Here is a 21164-nt window from a genome sequence, read left to right on the forward strand (position 1 = left end):
TTTAAAGAAAAGAATGATAGATGAATTATATATATATATATATATATATATATATATATATATATATATATATATATATATATGCACGTATAGGCGTGCCTCAGAGGAAAGAATGAAGGTGGAGAGTTGGATGGTTTGGTTTTGATTCAAGCTGATGGCACCCAGGTCATATATATATATATATATATATATATATATATATATATATATATATATAAAATATATTTTAGTCATCGACATACAGACCTGTTTCGTTGTTTCACAACTCATCAGTGCCGCTAGACTAACACCTCTCCCAAGCTGAGGATCGAACCTAGAACCGTCGTGATGACAGTCGGCAGTCCTACCCCCTGACTACGGAATCGGTGGCCGAAATTAAACTTTCCGAATGTCTATTTAAATAAACATCCGTCCGCCACTCGTAGAGGGCTCAAACGTTTGTTTGTAAACAAACCGCGAGCTTCGCATTATTTCAGCTAAATTAAGTAGCGAGTAAGATAATTTACTAGAGTGCTCTACCGAAGAGGGGAGCTTTATTATTTTATATATATATATATAGCGCTATATTTAACCACTTAACCAACATTCCTGTCCTCTGTCCCAATTTAGTAAAAATTCAGTTCACAACACATCTATACTTGATGAAACCAATAATAAACGGAAATTTGAAATATTAGAAGCATTACTAATAAAATTAAAAAAAAAACAACTAGTAATAAAATAAACTTTAGCAATAGTAATAACATCCTGAAGTTTTCGTAGAGTTATTTATTTTAATAGCTTTGCAAACATTTCAGGATGCGATTAATTTTAACCAATGAAGAGAAAAAAAATATAAATTGTTAAAAACACGTTAGATTAATTTATTCGTGACGAAGAATCGTTAAGGATTAGAAAGTACTCGAACTTATGATAAATATGGTGATTACATCAGCCAGTCTCCGCCAGACGTGAAGACTTATTCGAAGGTTGGAAAGGATCCAACATAAAATTAATAGACAAAAAACGTCTATTTTATTTAATGAAACATACCATAGAGAAAAGATGATGCCTAAACACACACACACACATTATACATACATATATATATATATATATATATATATATATATATATATATATATATATATATATATATATAGGAAATTTATTGCTGTGAGTCCAGAATGAATTTACATTCCGCTAGCGGAAACAATATGTAAACTCATTCTGGCCTCACACAATAAATTTCCTTTATACTACTCTGGCTACACATTGAGCACTCTTGTCTGTAGTTTTTTCACCACTGAAGAAATATATATATATTACAATTAGTCTTTGTAACTGCTTTTACATATGTGCATAATAATTCGTGAAAGCGTGTTTCTCTCTCCCACTCTTTGTATACAAACAGACAAAGGCATCTATATGAATACATAATGTTTCTAAATAAATGTTAATTATAGTAAATCGTCCATGCCGCCTAGACGTATTCGTTGGAGACAAGTGAATATCGTAGCCAATTACCCAACTTCAAAAGTATCGTGCTGTTTTTATTTCAATAGTAATGAAACAGGGTGATTGCTATCATTCTTCACTACATGCGTGTGGTAAGATTTTTACCCATGCTCATAACGTATTCATTTTTGTTGCCGCGACTTATTGGAATCTAGACAATCCAGGGTGTATACAGAGTTTCAGTGTATATTTTCAAGGCCATTTCCACTCCTTTTGAATACAAAATAAAAAATTTTAAACCAAAATTGAATATATAAAAATGATATAATAAACCAAAAACTAATATTTTGACTAATGTTTAAACAAAATATTTTATAGTATTAAATTCGAGTGGAAATTTCACTTCGACTATATCGATAAAGTATATGGATAAAACCAGGTAATTTCGTGATAAAGGGATTTAACTCTGGCATCGGCAACACCACAAATAATATAAGGCAATTTAAGGAGAATTTAATTAATTCGATTTTTATTGTATATGTAAAAGATTATTTTAATAGTATTTTTTTCGATTTTTTTTATTTACCAACACAGGAGGCCTGCTAGTACATATAACATTTTTTTATGTCAAAACACTGGGTATTAGAGCCCTGTGATTATCACCCCATTTTGTTTGTTTTGTTTTACCGGTCAATCATATTGGATTAAAATTTACTAGCGATATAACAATTTTGATAGCTGAATATTAACGTAAAATACAGGTGGGAACTTTAATAGGGTATAGCTAAGAGACTATCGACTTGTGACCGTCATAAGAGAGAACAATTATTATATATATGTACACACATACAGATTGTCCCAATAAAATGTATACACTTTTTAAACTATCTCAATTTGCTACATGAATACGCTATACCACGTTCCCAAAAGCTGTTCAGGAATAAAGAATGACACTTTTAGCAGGATGGGGCACTTCCCCACTACCATCATGACGTCAGTGCATATCTTGATAGTCACCTGTGAAACAGATAAGTAGGACAAAGAGAAAGTATCGAGTACTATCCACACTCACCGGATTTGACCCTCCATCAATGGATTTTTCTCTTTGTGGGGGCTGGTGTGGTAATGGTGGTGGGGGCAATGTTAAACACAGGGTCCACACCACAAGACGAGCTACAATGAATGAGTTGAAAGCAATCATTGAAATAAGATGTGTCAATATTCCAATTGAACTAAAGGATTTTGATTCAATCAGTGGGGGTTGTCAGCTGTTCATGGACCACAATGGCCAACAATTTAAACACTTTCGATAATTAGATAGTTTCTATTTTTGTTCACGGTATTTTGAAGTATGGCACTTTTCTTTATTATAATAAAGGTTGGTTTTATGGTCAGTTAAAGAGTGTATACATTTTATTGGGATACCCTGTATATATAAATAAAACAGTGCATGCATGTGTGTGAGTCTATGTGCAAATATTTAATCGATAAACTCTAAAACTACTGATTGCATTACACTGAAGTAGTAATCATACACAAATACAGAATAGTTTATCATGAGTAAAATCTGTGTGTTGATTACGAATACGTAGAGAAGTCGGCATGTTGAAATGCAAAATGTTTAAACTTGCCGACATGTTTTTTTTTTTGTTTTTGTTTTTTTTGCGCATGCGAAACAATTTCTCGTTGCTGAAAGTGATTTCATTGAAAACTTTTTTTGTCTGTCGGGTTAGATTAAACAGTAGGAACCGCGACTAAATGTTTCGGTTTCGATTCTAGCATATGGCATTTAAGTCATTGTTTTTTTTAACTTATGAAACCAGTACTATATATATGGTAAATAGATAATTAGCCCGTAGCAATAAATATGAAATTTGCATGAATTAAAAATATATTTAAGTGCATTTTACGACCAGCAAAGTTACCCCCTTCTAGTATTAAATAATTAGTATTCTTATCTGCAGAGGATAGTGTTTTATACTAACGCAATGCTCAGTGCAGGGCATGATAATTACTGCCAAGTGAAGAATTCAAACAGTTGTAAAGCTACCTTTAAATCCATTCTTTTATTTAACTTCCAGGCAGCGATGAATTATCAATAGAAAGGGAATTCGGAGTCTATATTAATCAAATTATCGGACGTATACTGTAAGCGTTGTTATAATATTCAATGCGTTAAGGTTTAGATAGTGTCAGAGGTTAATTTGAATACTGCCTGATTTACACTTGCTCTCTAGCTTAGAGTGTTTATGTAAGGATGTTTTAAAGTATATATGTATCAGCAGATAAAACTCTTACGGCTTAATATACAGTAACAAGTTAATATACATGTCGTTGCCCGTGCAAAAAAGGGGGACGGCAGGTAAAGTTGCAGTCCACAAAGTTGAAATAATGACAGTGTCACCTTGTAGAGAGTATTGCGCTATTAAACGACGGTTTTGTTTCTAACCATTGCGCTATTTTCTTTTCAAATATATATATATTAGTGTTGGGACGATTAATCGGAATCTAGAAAAATCGACAGATTTAGGGGTATCGGAATAGGTATCGAAAAAATTGGTCTATTCGCCGATGCCAAAAACGATTCTTTTTTTTATTTTTATTTGATTTTGTTTAAAGCAAAATCTTCCATTGTTGCCACGAATAAAATAAATATTGATTCTATAATAGAAATCATCCTTCATAAGTGTAATTTTACATTTAGGAAAATATCTACATATTTAAAATGCGTCTTACGGTAATCAGGAAAAATAACAATTTTATAGATAAATATTTAGAGATTTATAAAGAATCAGAATCGGGAAAAATGCTGGAATCACCCCATCACTCATATATATATATTGCATAATCACATCATTGATCCTGGCCAGTACTGCCTGAATTTGGGAAGGCTAGGTGTTGTATGTACCACGTCGGGACAGAAATGTCCAGGTTGGTATCTGAAGGTGCGATTAATCCACTGAGAGGGATACAATCTCAATCTTCGTTAAGACATGCATCTAGGAGAAGGAACACTATGATGAAAAAAAACCCGAGGTTTACTGTATGTTATATTTAGTGATAGTAATTGCACCGATCGAGATTAGCAGTTGTAAAAAGTGCGGTTTATTCTGTACTGAGCCTTCACCACTATAAACAAACCATCTGTGTGTAATTTTAAATAACTTAGTGGTTGTGATATAGCTCTTACGTCGAAATCAACGAGGGTGTATGCTCACCCACAGACTAATAGCTTCACTGTATTACGTCTGATCAGTGCTTCACATTGTGTGAGATCAAACTATTCTAACTATTGGACCATCAGAACAAACCTTGCGGGACTACTTACGAAAAGAGTTGCATTTTCGCTAGTTGTAGGCGACGTTTCTGTATACCAGCTTTCGTAAGCAAAGTAAGGGAGTTTAATATATATATATATATATATATATATATATATATATATATATATATATATATATATTATTTTATTACCGTTTTATTTAATTACACATGTTTCTGTTACCGAATCGTATTAACGATCCAGTACCTTCGTCAGACTTGAACGACCTTTGTGCAAATGTCAAAACATTCCAAGGCGTAGTTATTGAGAAAAGTGCGGACGGACGAACGGACAACGGTGAATTTACAGGTCCACCTTCCTTTTGTCGGGGGACCAAAAAAAAAATCTTAGTTTAACTTAATCATAGTTTTACATAAAAAGTCAAAACCAGAATAAAAGTAAAATACTTCTTTTATAAAATCGTACACGTAATGAACTTACCGAATGTAGTCATTTCTACAGAGGATCATCCCCGCCTTCGTAAAGCAAGATGAACCGATTTCACCGAGGGGTGCCTGGCAGCAAGCACACTTCAAACAGCCAGTATGCCAGTAGCGTTCCATCGCAAACAGCAGGAATTTATCAACGATTTTGGAACCACATCCAGCGCATGATTTGGCCCTCGGTAACTGGTTGTTATTCATACCACCGGCCGGGCTGTTTGTGTTTTCCGAGTCGCCGGGCATACCGCCGACAGATGTGGTCTTCGGTGCCATATTCAGATGCTCCTCATTACCTGAAAAAAATAAATAAAATAAATAGTATGAGCAATTCCGGGGTAAATTCGAGCCTACAATGGAATTCTTCGAAAGTAAAACTGTAGACTTGCTAGTGTGTTATAACTAGGGTTGTGACAACAGCATATTCTTTTCATTGTTTTGACTCTCGAGTATATATCCGACACAGTTAGACACAGGTAATCAACCGAGAATCACATCACTCCATATGAAAGCATATAAGATAATAACGGATACGCACTCGAGAGTCAATACTATGAAAAGAATATGCTGTTGTCATAGCCCTTGATATAACTTGGGCTATGACACCAGCATATTTCTTTTAATTATTTTGACTCTCGAGTATGTACCCAACACAATCAACCGACGATCACATCGCTACATGAAAACATAAGATATCAATGGATATATATACCTAGAATCAAAACAAGGAAAAGAATATGCTGTTGTCATAGCCCTAGGCAAACCAGGCTTTAAAAGTGGAATGTTAATAGATGTACACACTCGGGGCTCATTATGTTGTAGACTCCGTCACAAAGGAGACAACTACAGGGTAAAAATGATAAATTGGTAGTAATTTCAATCCGCAATTTTTTTAGTTTTTTTTTTTTTTTTTTTTTTAAGCGGCATTATCAATCTGAAATGTTGGTCGCTGTACTCTTTAGAGTCTGGTGTTCCTGATTAACCACCTAAAAATACTACAGAAATGAGTGCAAGTGTAGAATTTAATCATAGAATGGTTAATGCTGAATTTTTCCGTGCCGGGCATAAGACGTCTGACATTATCAGAGATACTGTCCAAGTCCGTAGGCCTATTTATTGTTGTAGTGTTGTAGCGAACTTACGGGAAGGTAAAAACATCACCATCCGAGAAGTAAACGTGTAACTTTGTACACGTTTACACACGTATAAACACATTTACTCTAATATTAACATGTACACACGCGGGACTCAACACGCAAAGAAGAAAAAGACAAGGAAAAGGAAAGCACTTCAACTCGCTGTTTCAGATTTTAATAATAACAAAAAAAAAAAAATTATTCCCTCTTATCCTGCTACGCGTAACTTATCGTACTGTTATGCCGTCACTTACGACGTTAATGTGATCGTTATCCTGATCCCTGACCCCTCGAACGTGATCCGCGATCTGTGCACATGTCTTTTATATATCTGTTATCCTTTTCTTTCTCCCTATAACGTCACTTCGCACAGGCTTGGCATTTGTATACAGCCACTAAATCCGCGTCCGCGCTCTGCTACAAAAGTGGAACTAATTATATACCGCTTGAGTGTTCTAGCGCATCTTTCTAACTATCAATTAATCTGTGGGATGCAGAGTTTTAGTAATGCGCTGATGATACCTGGGCTTCACTTCTTGTTTGTCCGAATGACTCGAGTTTAACCCTTATTACTCTTTAGATTAGATTTTCTAGGCCATATCTGGTCGCTCCCACCTATGCACACTGCTGTATCCTAGGAAATGTCATTTCAATTATGACGTCATCTCGCAGAGTTTAAATATGGGCGAAGAAAAAAAAAAGAAAAAGATAATCTAACGTTTAACGTCAATGGTGTGCGTTCCATTATAGAAACGTTGATTTAATTTGTATAAAATAAAATACGCATAAAGTGCGCTTGAAAGCTAAATCACAACGTAATATTAAGGGAAATAAACAAATATTTGACTTACTTGAAATTTATAATTTAAATATATTTCGGAGCTAATCTCCATCGTCATTATGTTGTTTTTTTTTTCTTTTTTTTCTCTTCTTTCTTGCCATGTTATAAAGTTGGAGAACGAAAAGTCTGCTTGTAAAGATCGACGCGTTGTTTTCAGCGGTTGTATTGTGAAATGTTGAACGGTGTAAGTAAAGTATTTGTTTATTTTCCTTAATATTACGTTGTGATTTGGCTTTCAAGCTCACTTGATGCGTATTTTATTTTATTCAAATTAAATCAACGTTTCTATAATGAAACTCACACCCTTGACGTTGATCTCGCGTTGCCGACGCACAGTTCTAACAGTTCAAAATACAACCGCTGAGAACACGCGGACCTTTACAAGAAAGAACGAAAAAAAAAGAAAACATACTGAGGATGGAGTTTAGCTTCGAAATATATTTAAATTATTAATTTCAAGCAAGTAAAATATTTGTTTATTTTCCTTAATATTACGTTGTGATTTGGCTTTCAAGAGCACTTGATGTGAATTTTATTTTATTCAAATCCAACGTTTATTTGTTCAATTGTATATTGTGTAAAATACAGATGAGAAGCTTTGTAAGCTAACTCTAAAGTCAGATTGTGTAGACTATAGAGATTTTAGTATTGCTGTTAAAACACACCTAAACTATGCTGTAAAGATGGTACTAATTAAAAACCGATTGAACGTTCCAGGCCATTTCTCTTGCTATCGTTTAATCTATGAGGTGCCGAGGTTCGGCAATGAGCTAGTAATGCCCGGGGCAAACTCCTTTATTGTATGCCTCAAAGACAGTCTAAATCCTAATACAGAGAGTAGGATTAGATATGATTGGATACCCCTCCTTTGCAGATGAGTACACCGGCCTCTCCCCCCGTAATCTAGGTCATCTTTGCAAGCCGCTGCATACTAAGTAATGCCAGGTCAATTATGACGTCATCCATCACTGTCTAAATCTTGGTAAAAATAAATAAATAAATCCTTCTGCTTTATAAGATTAAAAGTTTCTTCATCTGCATTTTGTGTGTATAAAAATCAATACTAAACATTTATAAATGTTTAGATATATCCTCCAGCTCTATATTTGTACTCGGAGGTTTGAAAACACTATGTGAAAGATTTAGTAAAAGAAAAGTATATATATATATATATATATATATATATATATATATATATATAACTACTTAATTTACTCACATAAAATTAATATACGAAAGTATAGATTCATGCGTAAACTTTAAGTATTTACTTCAAAAGTGCTCAATACGTAGGTAGAGCTAGTTAGTAATTTATAAAATATATATGGCTATTAAGCTACACTGAATATTCGGCGTTTCATCCACTCATAAGCCTGAGGAGTCCTAGAGTGGATGAAACGCCGAATATTCAGTGTAGCTTAATCGACATATATATTTTATAAAAGCCTAAAAACCTTAATGGGTTACTAAATGTCAGTAACGTTTATTATTAAGATTAATTATTTTCCGGTTTTCTGATATATTTTTGCTCTTTTAGGAATTTAGAGATATGTTCTCTATTAGTATATTCAAATAAATTGTTCATATTACTTTTGAAGAAAGATTTTCTAACGGTTCTTTAGTGTTTCACATTCCATACAGATGGGTTTGTAGATAATTTAAATAAATCATGTATATTCTCTTCAGCTGTTTGCGTCCATCTGTCATTGTTAGGATATTTTCCGAGTTGAATACTGTAATATATATATATATATATATATATATATATATATATATATATATATATATATTGTATAATATATACAGGAATTTACATTCATATCGGTAGTCGGTACCGACGGTTTCAAGCCCGGTAGTTGAGAACTGCTCTTAATGTCCGCCTCAGTCTCTCTTCAACCGACTCTCATCTGTCTTTAACCGGAACCGGAACTCTATATATGCACACCATAATTTTTATTTATTTATTTTATCTTTTTTTTTTTTTGTATGCTATTTTAATAAGGTAATACATTTGAAGCAATAAATTAAAAAGTATGGGATGATGCCTTCTATATTATTATTTTTTCTTTAAGAATCCCCCCCTGTCATTCAGTTTAAGTCTCGTTTAAAAGCGTTTTAAAAATTCATTTTGAAGTTATGTCTAATCTCGTTTAAAAATAGGGTAATAAAATTTAGATTGAAATAGACCTAGGAAGTGCCCAGGGGATGGTATATACTAATATTTAAGTATCGCTTTGCGTTTAAAAACGTGTAAGATTTATTTTAAATTGACCTCTAGTTTCGTTTTAATTACGGTAATAATATTTAGTTAAAATAGACTTAAATTGTGTAAAAATATGGCATATGTTTATATTTAAGTCTCGTTTCACGTTTAAAATTATTTAAAACTTCCTAGGTCTATTTCAATCTAAATTTTATTACCCTATTTTTAAACGAGATTAGACATAACTTCAAAATGAACTTTTAAAACGCTTTTATACGAGACTTAAACTGAATGACAGGGGGGGATGCTTAAAGAAAAATAATAATATAGAAGGTATCATCCCATACTTTTTAATTTATTGCTTCAAATGTATTACCTTATTAAAATAGCATACAAAAAAAAGGATAAAACAAATAAATAAAAATTATGGTGTGCATATATAGAGTTCCGGTTCCGCTTAAAGACAGATGAGAGTCGGCTGAAGAGAGCCTGAGGCGGACATTAAGAGCAGTCTTCAACTACCGGGCTTGAAACCGTCGGTACCGACTACTGATATAAATGTAAATTCCTGTATATATTATACAAAAAAATATATTGCTCTTATTTCGAGAAAGGTTTTTTCCCTAATAATAGAGCACTGTATGGGATTTCTTTTTCTACAAAAAAGTACAAGTATATATATATATATATATATATATATATAAAATATATTTTAGTCATCGACATACAGACCTGTTTCGTTGTATCACAACTCATCAGTGCCGCTAGACTAACACCTCTCCCAAGCCGAGGATCGAACCTAGAACCGTCGTGATGACAGTCGGCAGTCCTACCCCCTTGACTACGGAATCGGTGACCGAAATTAACCTGTCCGAACGATTATTTAAATAAACATTCGTCCGCTACTCGTAGAGGGCTCAAACGTTTGTTTGTAAACAAATCGCGAGCTTCGCATTATTTCAGCTAAATTAAGTAGCGAGTAAGATAATTTACGAGAGTGCTCTACCAAAGAGGGGAGCTTTATAAAATATATTTTAGTCATCGACATACAGACCTGTTTCGTTGTATCACAACTCATCAGTGCCGCTAGACTAACACCTCTCCCAAGCCGAGGATCGAACCTAGAACCGTCGTGATGACAGTCGGCAGTCCTACCCCCTTGACTACGGAATCGGTGGCCGAAATTAACCTGTCCGAACGATTATTTAAATAAACATTCGTCCGCTACTCGTAGAGGGCTCAAACGTTTGTTTGTAAACAAATCGCGAGCTTCGCATTATTTCAGCTAAATTAAGTAGCGAGTAAGATAATTTACGAGAGTGCTCTACCAAAGAGGGGAGCTTTATAAAATATATTTTAGTCATCGACATACAGACCTGTTTCGTTGTATCACAACTCATCAGTGCCGCTAGACTAACACCTCTCCCAAGCCGAGGATCGAACCTAGAACCTATATATAGGCAGCATTTTCTTTAAATATGGCATATTTCATTAAATAAAATAGACGTTTTTGTCTCATTCTATTTGATCCTTTCCGACTTCCGAATAACAGTCTTTACTTCTGGCGGGAACTTGCTGATGTAATCACCATATTCATCATAAGTCCGAGTACTTTCCAATCCTTAAGGATTCATCGTTTGGGATAAAGTAATAACTAACTGGTTTTGAACAATTTATATATATATATATATATATATATATATATATATATATATATATATATATATGTACACTACCGACTTGTACGGACGCCTCGACATTTGCGGGACATTTATCAGTGTAATTATTGAAAACAAATATCTCCTCCGTAGAATTTGTTTTAAAATAATGATTAATATAAATAGCTCAATGTACTAGTGACGAGACGATTTCAATATTTTTCCTGATTCCAATACTATTTCCAATTTTTAATTTACATATAAAGTTGTTATTTTCCCATTACAGTAAAAAATTAAATGTGCATATATTTTCTCAAGCGTAAAAAAAATGCTTGTAATGGACTAGCTGATCTATAGATTTTAGTATTACTGGTCGTTTAAAATCAATAAATATTTTTTTCTTATTTCTACCAGTAATGGAAGATTGTTTTTCACAAATTTAAAAAAAAAAAGAAAAAAAAAGATAAAGAATCGTTTTTGGCATCCGAAAAATAGGCACTTTTTTTTTTATAATTACCCTCAAATTTCCAATTTTTCTGATTCCCGATTCCGATTAGCTGTCCCAACACTACTATTTACTATCGAGCACGATTATATAAAACTCGATTGAAATTCTCTGGAATTTTTATCTTGAAAATACGTACTTCACCGGAATTAGTCGGACTCTCTCTCTCTCTCTCTCTATATATATATATATATATATATATATATATATATATATATATATATATATATATAGAAAGAGAGAGAGAGAGAGAGAGAGAGGGAGGGAGAAGGAGAGATGACGTGCGTGTTATCTCTCCACGTTTTCCGTTGCTTTTAACATAGCAAATTAGTTTTGATCATTTATTAATACAATTCACTAAAGGCAACAACAGTGAACTCAATTGTTGCTGAACCCTGTAATTGAATCGATTCCTCTTGGCCACCGGCACAACTTTTTGGTCTTCCATAACTGAAATTATTGCGCCTTTCTTATTTTGAAGACTTTCAAACGCCCTCCTCTCCCTTAATAACCGGTTAACAATTTTTTCCTTGCTGAAAGAATTTCCTACGCTTCATGCATTGTATATTATTTCTTTATCGTACAACATTGTGTTCGTTCTTTATTTCGAAGACGAAAGCCGGGTAGGATGGATAATACCGCAGATTATTGTAACGGTTTTGAGTACATTTCCAATGTAGTCAGACTATTGTTTCAAATTAAAATGCAAGACAATTGTAAAGGTATTGCTACAATTGTAGCAATACCTTTACAATTGTCTTGCATTTTAATTTGAAAGAAAGAGAAAGAAAGAGAGAAAGAGAGAGAGAAAGAGAGAGAAAGAGAGAGAGAGAAAGAGAGAGAGAGAAAGAGAGAGAGAAAGAGAGAGAGAGAGAAAGAGAGAGAGAGAAAGAGAGAGAGAGAGAGAGAAAGAGAAATAAAAAGGAACAAACCGTGTTATGTGTTAATCAGCGTTTCGTCTTTGTTTTGAGACTTCCTCTTGATGAATGAAATAAAGAAACCAAAAACATCAGTAATTTGTTTATTTTATTCATCCAGAGGAAGTCTCGAAATAAAGACGAAACGTCGATGAACCCACAACTCGGTTTGTTCCTTTTCATTTCTCTATTTTGTCGGAATACTATTTCCATTATTCTCATGTGTGTATATATAGTTCTGTAGAAATATATTTTCTTATAATATATATTAATCCATATTTAAGAAGCTTAATGTAATTACAGAGCAATATAGAGAATAAATGACAAAGTTATAGTCAACATCATGAATTTAGGAATATCTTATAATTTTTTACTTAATTCAGTTGACTTTGACAATTCTTGACAGTATCTGTTTCTTAGCGCAAAATCAATCACTCAATTATTATATCAATCAGTGAATCTATTATGCCCTTAACTCGTCAGAAGAAATAGCAACAATCAATCCGTCAAAAGGAATTGAAGAGTGATTTGACATTACTAAAATCCGAAAATTAGAAGAGAGACTGCAAATACCTTTTTATTTTTCCATTACGCCATAGTGAATTTTTATATATTGAATTATGTATATATCAGCAGGGAAACCAGACGCTATCCTGGATTGAATGAGGATCAACAATTTTCTATCCTCCAATAAATTTATTGTCGGCGAAATTGTTGAAATTGCTCATTTTATTAAAATCAAATCAATTGATTACCTGCTCTTGGTTGAAGTTCTTTTCTGTTCTTTTTCCACTTTGCCACTGAGGCCAAAATATGTTGGTTCTTCGACTGCGGTACACTTTTACAAATGTCTCAGCTTATACGCATATCAGGCATTATATCAATACTTATATGCAGTGTTTCTTAGCTAAGCTCTGTGAGTCTTCCCAATTGACAAAATGTTATGAAATAAATAAATATACCTGATATATTTCATCACCAAAACGAAGCATGTGTGAGGTAGTTATGGAGAAAAATATAAGTAAAATGACTACAAAAATATACAAAAAAGCATAATCGTATTATTGATCGTATTACTGTTCTCATCTTAAGTGTGATTTTCACAACGTTTCGGTCGATGTAACCTCCGATTTTCTTCAGGTGTATCTTGTCGAACTCGTGAATGTTTCTGTTGAACTCTGGAATTTGGATGGAATTTTGAACGAAACCCTTTATTTACTTCATGGCGGTAGCGTGGTCTTGTTCCGTCAGTCATGACTGGATAGAGGTCCTAAGTAATTCGCAATTGTATTTTTCGGTCGCCAACACTGAGGATTGAACCTTCAACCTTCAGGAGAATATCACATTTTTTTTTACAATTGGTTTTTCTAAGTACTCTAACCACTTGCGGAAAATTCTAGTATGAATTTTAGGAGCTTTAAACCTATTTTTATTTTTAGTCGTAAATAGCACTATTTATTACTATATATGTTTTTACTTATTATTAATATATATCATCTATTATTTCTAACTAATGGTTCCCATATCGTATAAAATTCTGTTAGATCTATTTAGTAATTAGTGGATTGAATCTCTTGTTGGGTATTGAAATGTAACTGACCAGTATATAAATGTGTCCAAGTGTAATATATAATTATACATTACTAGCATTTCAGCCCGGCGTTGTCCGGGTGTATGGAGGTGTATGTTGAGCAAAAAAAAAAAAAAAAAAGAGAAAAAGCTATCAATTTTTTTTTTTTAACTTGGACTCCTATTATGACCCCTTAACATTTATTGTTTTGGGCTCAAATCAAGTTATTAAGTTAGATCCATTCCCACAGGACCTATTTCTAAAATGTCAAGTGTTTATACTCGAAATTGTCAGAGGAGTTTGGTTGAACTTTCAAAGGTCAAATCGTTGAACTTTGACCTCTTAACAAGCAAATTTCTGGCCGAAAACCAATTACAAAGATTTCCCAACTCTCAGTACCCTGTATATCAAATTTTGAGTCTGTAGACTTAAAATTGACAGAGTTATTGCGTAGGGAAATGTACACACACAGACATACACGCACAGACACGTTCACTTTTATAGATGTATAGATATGTGATTATCCTTTATACCTGCGAACACTCGTGTTTCATGTTCTCGCAGTCATCAGTGTAAAATTTGGCGACATCCGTTTGTCGTAGGAAGCCACGAAGCCTTCTTTTACTCCATTATCAAGTATCGTTACCCCTTAGCCATGCTAGTCAGCAGCCACGATAATCAAGAGAAATTGAACATTTATAAAGCCAAATACAGGCACAGCGTTATTACTACGATCTAAGTGTAAGAGTGGCCGGAAACCAGGGTTTTGCGTACAAACCCAGTCGACCGCCTTTTATTTACCAGACAGCACTCAAGTTTTAAGAACTTACTTCTTAAAGGGGCGAAATAATTATAAATAGTTATTTTGTATACCCACACACACACACACACACACACACACACACACATATACATGTACAGTAGAACCCCGAGATACGGTACCCCTAGGACACGGGGTTTTCTTTCAGGTTACGATGTGGATTACGATGTTTTTCCGGCCCCTGGTTAGAGTATTTGCCCGGCCTTACAGTATTATTTATGATATTTGATTATATACATGTATATTATATACTGTATTGTATTTTGGTACTAATTTTTAATGCCACATCTGAAATCACAGAGTATTCACAGCACAACTAAGGTCTTCTCAGTACGGCTAACGCTGATTGGCTTGTCCAAGTTATTTTTCCTCGAGTAACAGTACAAAGCTAGATACTCCACCAGACTAGATTAAGTCTTGTCCTGGAATTCAGTAAGACCAAGAGACCAAAAAGAAAGATATACTATAACGCATTAAAATGGTCAGTTGGAGAGAAGAATGTTCTCAATTTCTTTATTAATTCAGTGTTTGAGAGATAAAAAGAGGGTGTTAATGAAATATTTGAATAACTATATCATATAGAAATCAGATGTTGACCTCAAGAAGGGGTTCTTTCATTTCTGATAATTTCGACTATAGTAAAATGAATATATCTTCATATGTATACATATATATATATATATATATATATATATATATATATACACACGTCATCCACATACAGTACGGTTTCGTTGTATCACAACTCATCAGTGCGGCTAGACAACCACCTTTCCCCAGCCGTGGATTGAACCTACAACCGTCGCATTGACAGTCGGCAGCTCTCATCATTCGGCTACGAATCAATGCCATAAATATTTCTCCTAGAGTGTGAATTATATCCACACCCTACCATCGCACAGTGCTGGAACCACCAGCTTGTTTACAAACAAAGTAATAGTGGTCTTCGCTTATTCGCTTTTAAATACGCGTCGGGTGAAAATATATTTACAAAGTGCTCAACCCAAAGAGGGGGGGAGCTATATATATGCTGTATATTATTTCCGCCTAACTTTCTTAACTGTTGAGCCCTATTCATTAATGAAAAGTTGGCCAGTCGATTTCACGTGCGAGATAATGACCTCCAGTCACTGGATCACTGTAGATCGGCATTTAATAAAGTGTATGCATTTATAAATGTTTGAATTCACTTGAATACTGTTACGGTTGAGTGTGGCCATGTGGTTATATTCCCTGAAAATGGTAACAGACCTCCGTTGTAGGGGTTCGAATCCTTCAATCAGCTACCGTCGTATTAAAGAGATTATTTACAATAATATATATATATATATATATATATATGTGTGAGAGAGAGAGAGAGAGAAAGACGAGGTAAGTGGGTTTAACTGGCTTCCTCTAAAGGAGGAAATTTCTTGGTAGTATGAAATTCCCCAGCGGTCCCCAATAGCATGTATATCCTCGTTAGGGGAGATGACGACGTTAGGTTTTTTTCAACTCTTACCGGGAGGTGTCGACGTACTCCTACATACAGCGCCTGGAATTCCCAAATTAGTCACCCATTTTAGTAATGACCAGGCTCAACGTTGCTTAACTTCGGTGATCTGTGGAAATCGGAGTGTCAACGTGATTATGCCGTAATTATGAGGGTGTAAGTGCGCATATAACATACATTAATTGAAAACAAACGATAAAGCGCTCCAGCGTATATTATATAAGAATTAATATCAAGAATTTTATTCAAAAGCTATACATTGCAAAGATACGGAAGAATCGGTCTGCTAGTATAAGCTGGCTACTACTCATAAACATATCCAAATCGACGAACTCCGGTACACCCAACAGACGCAGTAATATATAATTTTTAAATAAATCACCTATAAATATCTCTGTGCATTACGTTGCATCATTTAATATCGACAAAGTTTTAAAGTTTATTGCATGTGCGAATCTCGTTAAAATGAACATCAATTCGAATGGTTCGATACATGCGCAGCGACGGACACTTACTTTTCATATTTATATCGTCGCGTGCCGACTTGGAACTAATTAGGCAGTTTTCCAATCTATTGTCAAAACAAACACGAATTTCGACCATCGTCCGTTTCTGAGAAAGGCAATCGGCACAATAGATGTTTGTGAAAATCGATTTAGTTTCAACTTATTTAAAAAAAAATAAAAATAAATAAAAATAATGTAGAAAAATTTCAGATTGTTTTCTGTTTTATTGTTGAATTGTTTTGGCGAGTAGAGGAGGCATGGCTGCTGGTAGAGTTGCTACAGAAATCGAAAACAAACTTTATTTCGCATTGACTTTTATCACGCAATGAAAGGAAATGAACAATCGATGCTCTATTGCTAATTTCCAATTAAATTTGCCAACACTTCAAATGTAAAAACATGGTTTAATATTTAAGGAAATCCTAATAAGCTACATCGATTTATTGATAAAGTATTAGTTATTTTGATTTGAATGAAAGCGTATAACAATGGATGGATATATATATATATATATATATATATATATATATATATATATATATTTAGTAGAAATGGTAATTAATGAAAACCTGAAGAAAGTGCTCATTACTGTTGTAGAGCAAATATGCGTTTTATTTTTTATTACCGTATCTTTCTGTTAAGTTACATTATTGTTTCAGCTACCCGGCCGTTTTTTTTTTTTTTGGCCGTCTGTAGCATTCTCAGACTTTCATCCCATCATAACGAACATTTCTGTAAAAGTCTGAGGATGCTACAGACAGCCAAAAAAACGGCCGGGTAGCTGAAACAATAATGTAACTTAACAGAAAGATACGGTAATAAAAAATAAAACATATATATATACATATATATATATATATATATATATATATATATCAAATCAACATATTTATATACGAAAGATTTTTTTTTAAATTTTAGTTGGGAATCAATTATGATAGAATAGATTGGTAAATCCAATGTTGAATCCCATGCGCGCGCATGTGTGTGTGTGTGTATGTGAGAGAAAAGCAAAATAGGAAAAAAATCAAAGACCAGAAAAAATACTCAAAAACAAGAGATTTACAGGTTTCTTTCAAATCGACAAACACTTCCCGAATGAAACCGGTAAAGCGCTTGCTTTTGAGGATTTATTTCTGTTCAAAGTGTTTTCTTTTTCCTTTTGTCTTTTATTCCCAGATCCTGTCTCCGCGGAATTTGCGTTCATGATGTATCGTTTATTGTACCCACAAGATTAACGTGAACAGATGATTCAAAACAATAAAAAATGATTAGCAACTGTTTCGCAAAAAAAAAAAAAAAACGGTATATCCAACTATTATACTTCGATAATGAAATAACCACACCTTAAAAATACAATTTTCTAGTTATGTTTAAACAAAACTGTAGTATGCTCCAAAAGGAAAAACGTATGAGCGTCTAAATTTAGAAAAACTAATAAACCGAACATGGCTGACTCCATTTTGTTTTGTTTTTTCCACACAACACTTGTATCTGCTGAAAAACAAAGGATGATTCAAATATTGAATTATTATAAAAAAATTAATTAAAAAAAAAGTATTTTATGATCATACTACCACTCATTAATCTTTGTATGGAAAGCAATCATTTATTAAGTCGCTTGATGAGGACTGCTGGTCAAGCGACCATTTGTTCAAAGCATTAGCATGTTTAATGTCGCAACCATGTAAATATATTTATACTAATTAAATATAGCTTGTTCTTTGGAGCACCTTTAATAACCTTGTAAAATTCATTAATCACTCTTGCATACCTTTAACCTAGTGTATAAATAAATATATGTGTGTGTGTGTTTGTGTGTGTGTCTGTGTGTGTCTATGCATCTAACACCTATGAATTTAGGTTCTTTTTTGCATTGATATTCATATTGATAATCTTTTTTTTTTCTTTTATTTTTTTAAAAGGAAAATACATCTTTGTTATATATGAGTCGCGTTCATCTGCAAAAGATCTAGCTACTTTGCACATTCTTTTAAACATTCATTTGAATTAATTACCTATTAGGGCTTTTTTTTCAGTTGTCTCATGGGATGTTCATCTTTAGGTAACTATTACGTGTAATTATATTCACGCATATATTCTACATTATTTATATTTGCGTAGAAAGTTATAGTACGCACCAAAATGTTTCTATATATATATTTATGTATGCGTATGTATATATGTTTAACAAATTTTTCCTACCAAACTCCTCTATCAGTTTTTAGTTTGCACACATGAAACTTCATATATAGGTATTCGAACCAATGCGAAATTTTATATTTAGGTTTAACCGGAGAAAATTGGTACAAAAGTGTGAAAATTAAAAAAATGGAATCTTCCAGGTGAAGGTAGGTCGATGGCATTACGAATATGCATGCGTGACGTAATGGCTCGTGTTTATGTTTTAATTTTTAGCCTTGCAGCAAACAGGTTTTCACAGTACAGTCATTGACGTCATAGGAAAATAAATCGTAAGCTAAATGTTTTTTTTTTTTTCATTTTTCTTAAACTTTTTCTTCTAGGGGATGGGACATCCAACCAGATGTCTGACATTTACCCCTATTTTAGTGAGTCCAACAAAGAGATCTTTTCAGGATTCTAGCCGTCCCTTTCAGTGCAATCGTTTGTGTTTCACTTGCACTTTGTTCACCGGGTATGCTTGCTATGTACTTTTTAAAGTTCTTTTTCATAAGCCCAGTTGCTCCTATGATAACTGGTATAATTGAAACGTCTTTTAATTTCCAATTTCGTTGTGGTTTTGCTTTTCAGTGGTAAATCACAAGTCATTTTTTTTAACTTTCGAAATCATCACAATATATTAAGTCAAATATAATCAATTATATAAATGTCACCTGCCTGTTTAAATGGACACTTTATATAGGGAGTGGTCGCTTTTTTCGCGGATATTTTCAAAAGTCATCCCCTGTTTTCTATTCAATAGCCTTAACTTAAATCTTAGCTACTTACGGTTTGGCGATGGACGCAACGTCAATGACATCACATTTTGTTTTTTCACGTTCTTTTCCTCCTTCGCGGTACGGGTTCGAGCCTGCCTGCGTACTACCACATTTTTTTTTTTTTTTGCTCAACACACCTCCAAACACCCGGGCAACGCCGGGCACCCAGATTAGTATATTATACATGTATTTCCATATAATATAATATAAACGATACAATGATTAAGATATGGTAGTAATGGATTAGCGCGCTTATAAAAACAGTTAACGCAATGACACGGGCATATCTCTTAAGCGATACTGCAATCGTTAATCCGAATTTGTCTATGGTAAACCAAAGATGTAAGGTAGATTCATGATAGGAATATCGGTTGATTAAGTTGGTTGGTTGTTTTTGTTTTGCGGCATATCAACCCTTTTCGGGTTATTTAATGCCGAATCCAAAGATTTTGAAGAAAAAAAATTTTTAATAGAATATATTTGTTGTTTTCAAGTCAGTTTCTATCCAACCCATAGTTGGAAACCTAACAGGTACTACCACTCTGGGTCAGAGTGGACCTGGGAGCAATGGCAATTAAAGGGTAGCTCCACACTCCCTAAAGCCCACAAGCTGGGGCCTTAACATTGGATATAGTTTAAGGTCATATCCAGGACCCCCATTGAGGGACTTTTACCCTCTGCAGGGGGCAGTCGGTGTATTCTAATGCCCCACCGACAGGGCCGGTTGATTAAGAAATATTTTATTATTCTAACACGTCTAACTACATAATTAGAGACCAATTCCGTAAACAAACGATACCAGATTTTAAAGTTCGTTTATATATAAAAGGTGAGTTTTTTTTCTCCCTTACACATAGATATTACAAACCTACTTTTTCTAATTAAAATCTATTAAAATGAACTTTTAAATAAACTCAGTCATGAGTATGCGAGCGACTACATGAAGATTATCTAATTGGCATATTCCTTTGAAAAGCGAGCGTTCATTCATTTTTCATCGTTTCTTTTTAAATGATTAGATTCATCTGACTATTAAGCTGAATTCCAGTTATGCATGGTTTCTACATTCTGCATAATTGGATGGAATTCAAGATGAAGATATTCTAACACATGGAAATATATATGCACTAGTAGGGAAACCCGATGTTGGCCGGGATTGAATGATGATCAACGAATATTTCACACTCCTATATTTTTATTGTCATTGAAATCCGTGAAATCGCCCAGGAGGAAGCTTCACATGCCTCCATGCACTCTCAGTCCAAAACATACGTTATTCTACATTACACTCTAGAGAACCTACCATTTTTTATCATTTTTTTTATATAAATTTATTTCCAGTTAACGAAAAAAAAACATT

The 21164-nt window shown here is 33.7% G+C and overlaps 1 protein-coding gene across 4 annotated transcripts in view; it reads right to left on the reverse strand.

Moving 5' to 3' along the window:
* LOC145241443 (LIM domain transcription factor LMO4.1-like) overlaps positions 1–21164 on the reverse strand; it is a 332041-nt gene that overhangs the window by 114911 nt on the left and 195966 nt on the right. For all 4 annotated transcript variants that reach the window (XM_080104402.1, XM_080104403.1, XM_080104405.1 and 1 more), the window contains one exon: positions 5198–5492. In XM_080104402.1, the coding sequence (XP_079960528.1) occupies positions 5198–5492 (295 nt within the window). The remainder of the gene's footprint in view (positions 1–5197; positions 5493–21164) is intronic.

The sequence above is a fragment of the Euprymna scolopes genome, chromosome 20 (assembly GCF_053919585.1).
Source record: "Euprymna scolopes isolate OS-2025 chromosome 20, ASM5391958v1, whole genome shotgun sequence".
Taxonomy (NCBI): Eukaryota; Metazoa; Mollusca; class Cephalopoda; order Sepiida; family Sepiolidae; genus Euprymna; species Euprymna scolopes.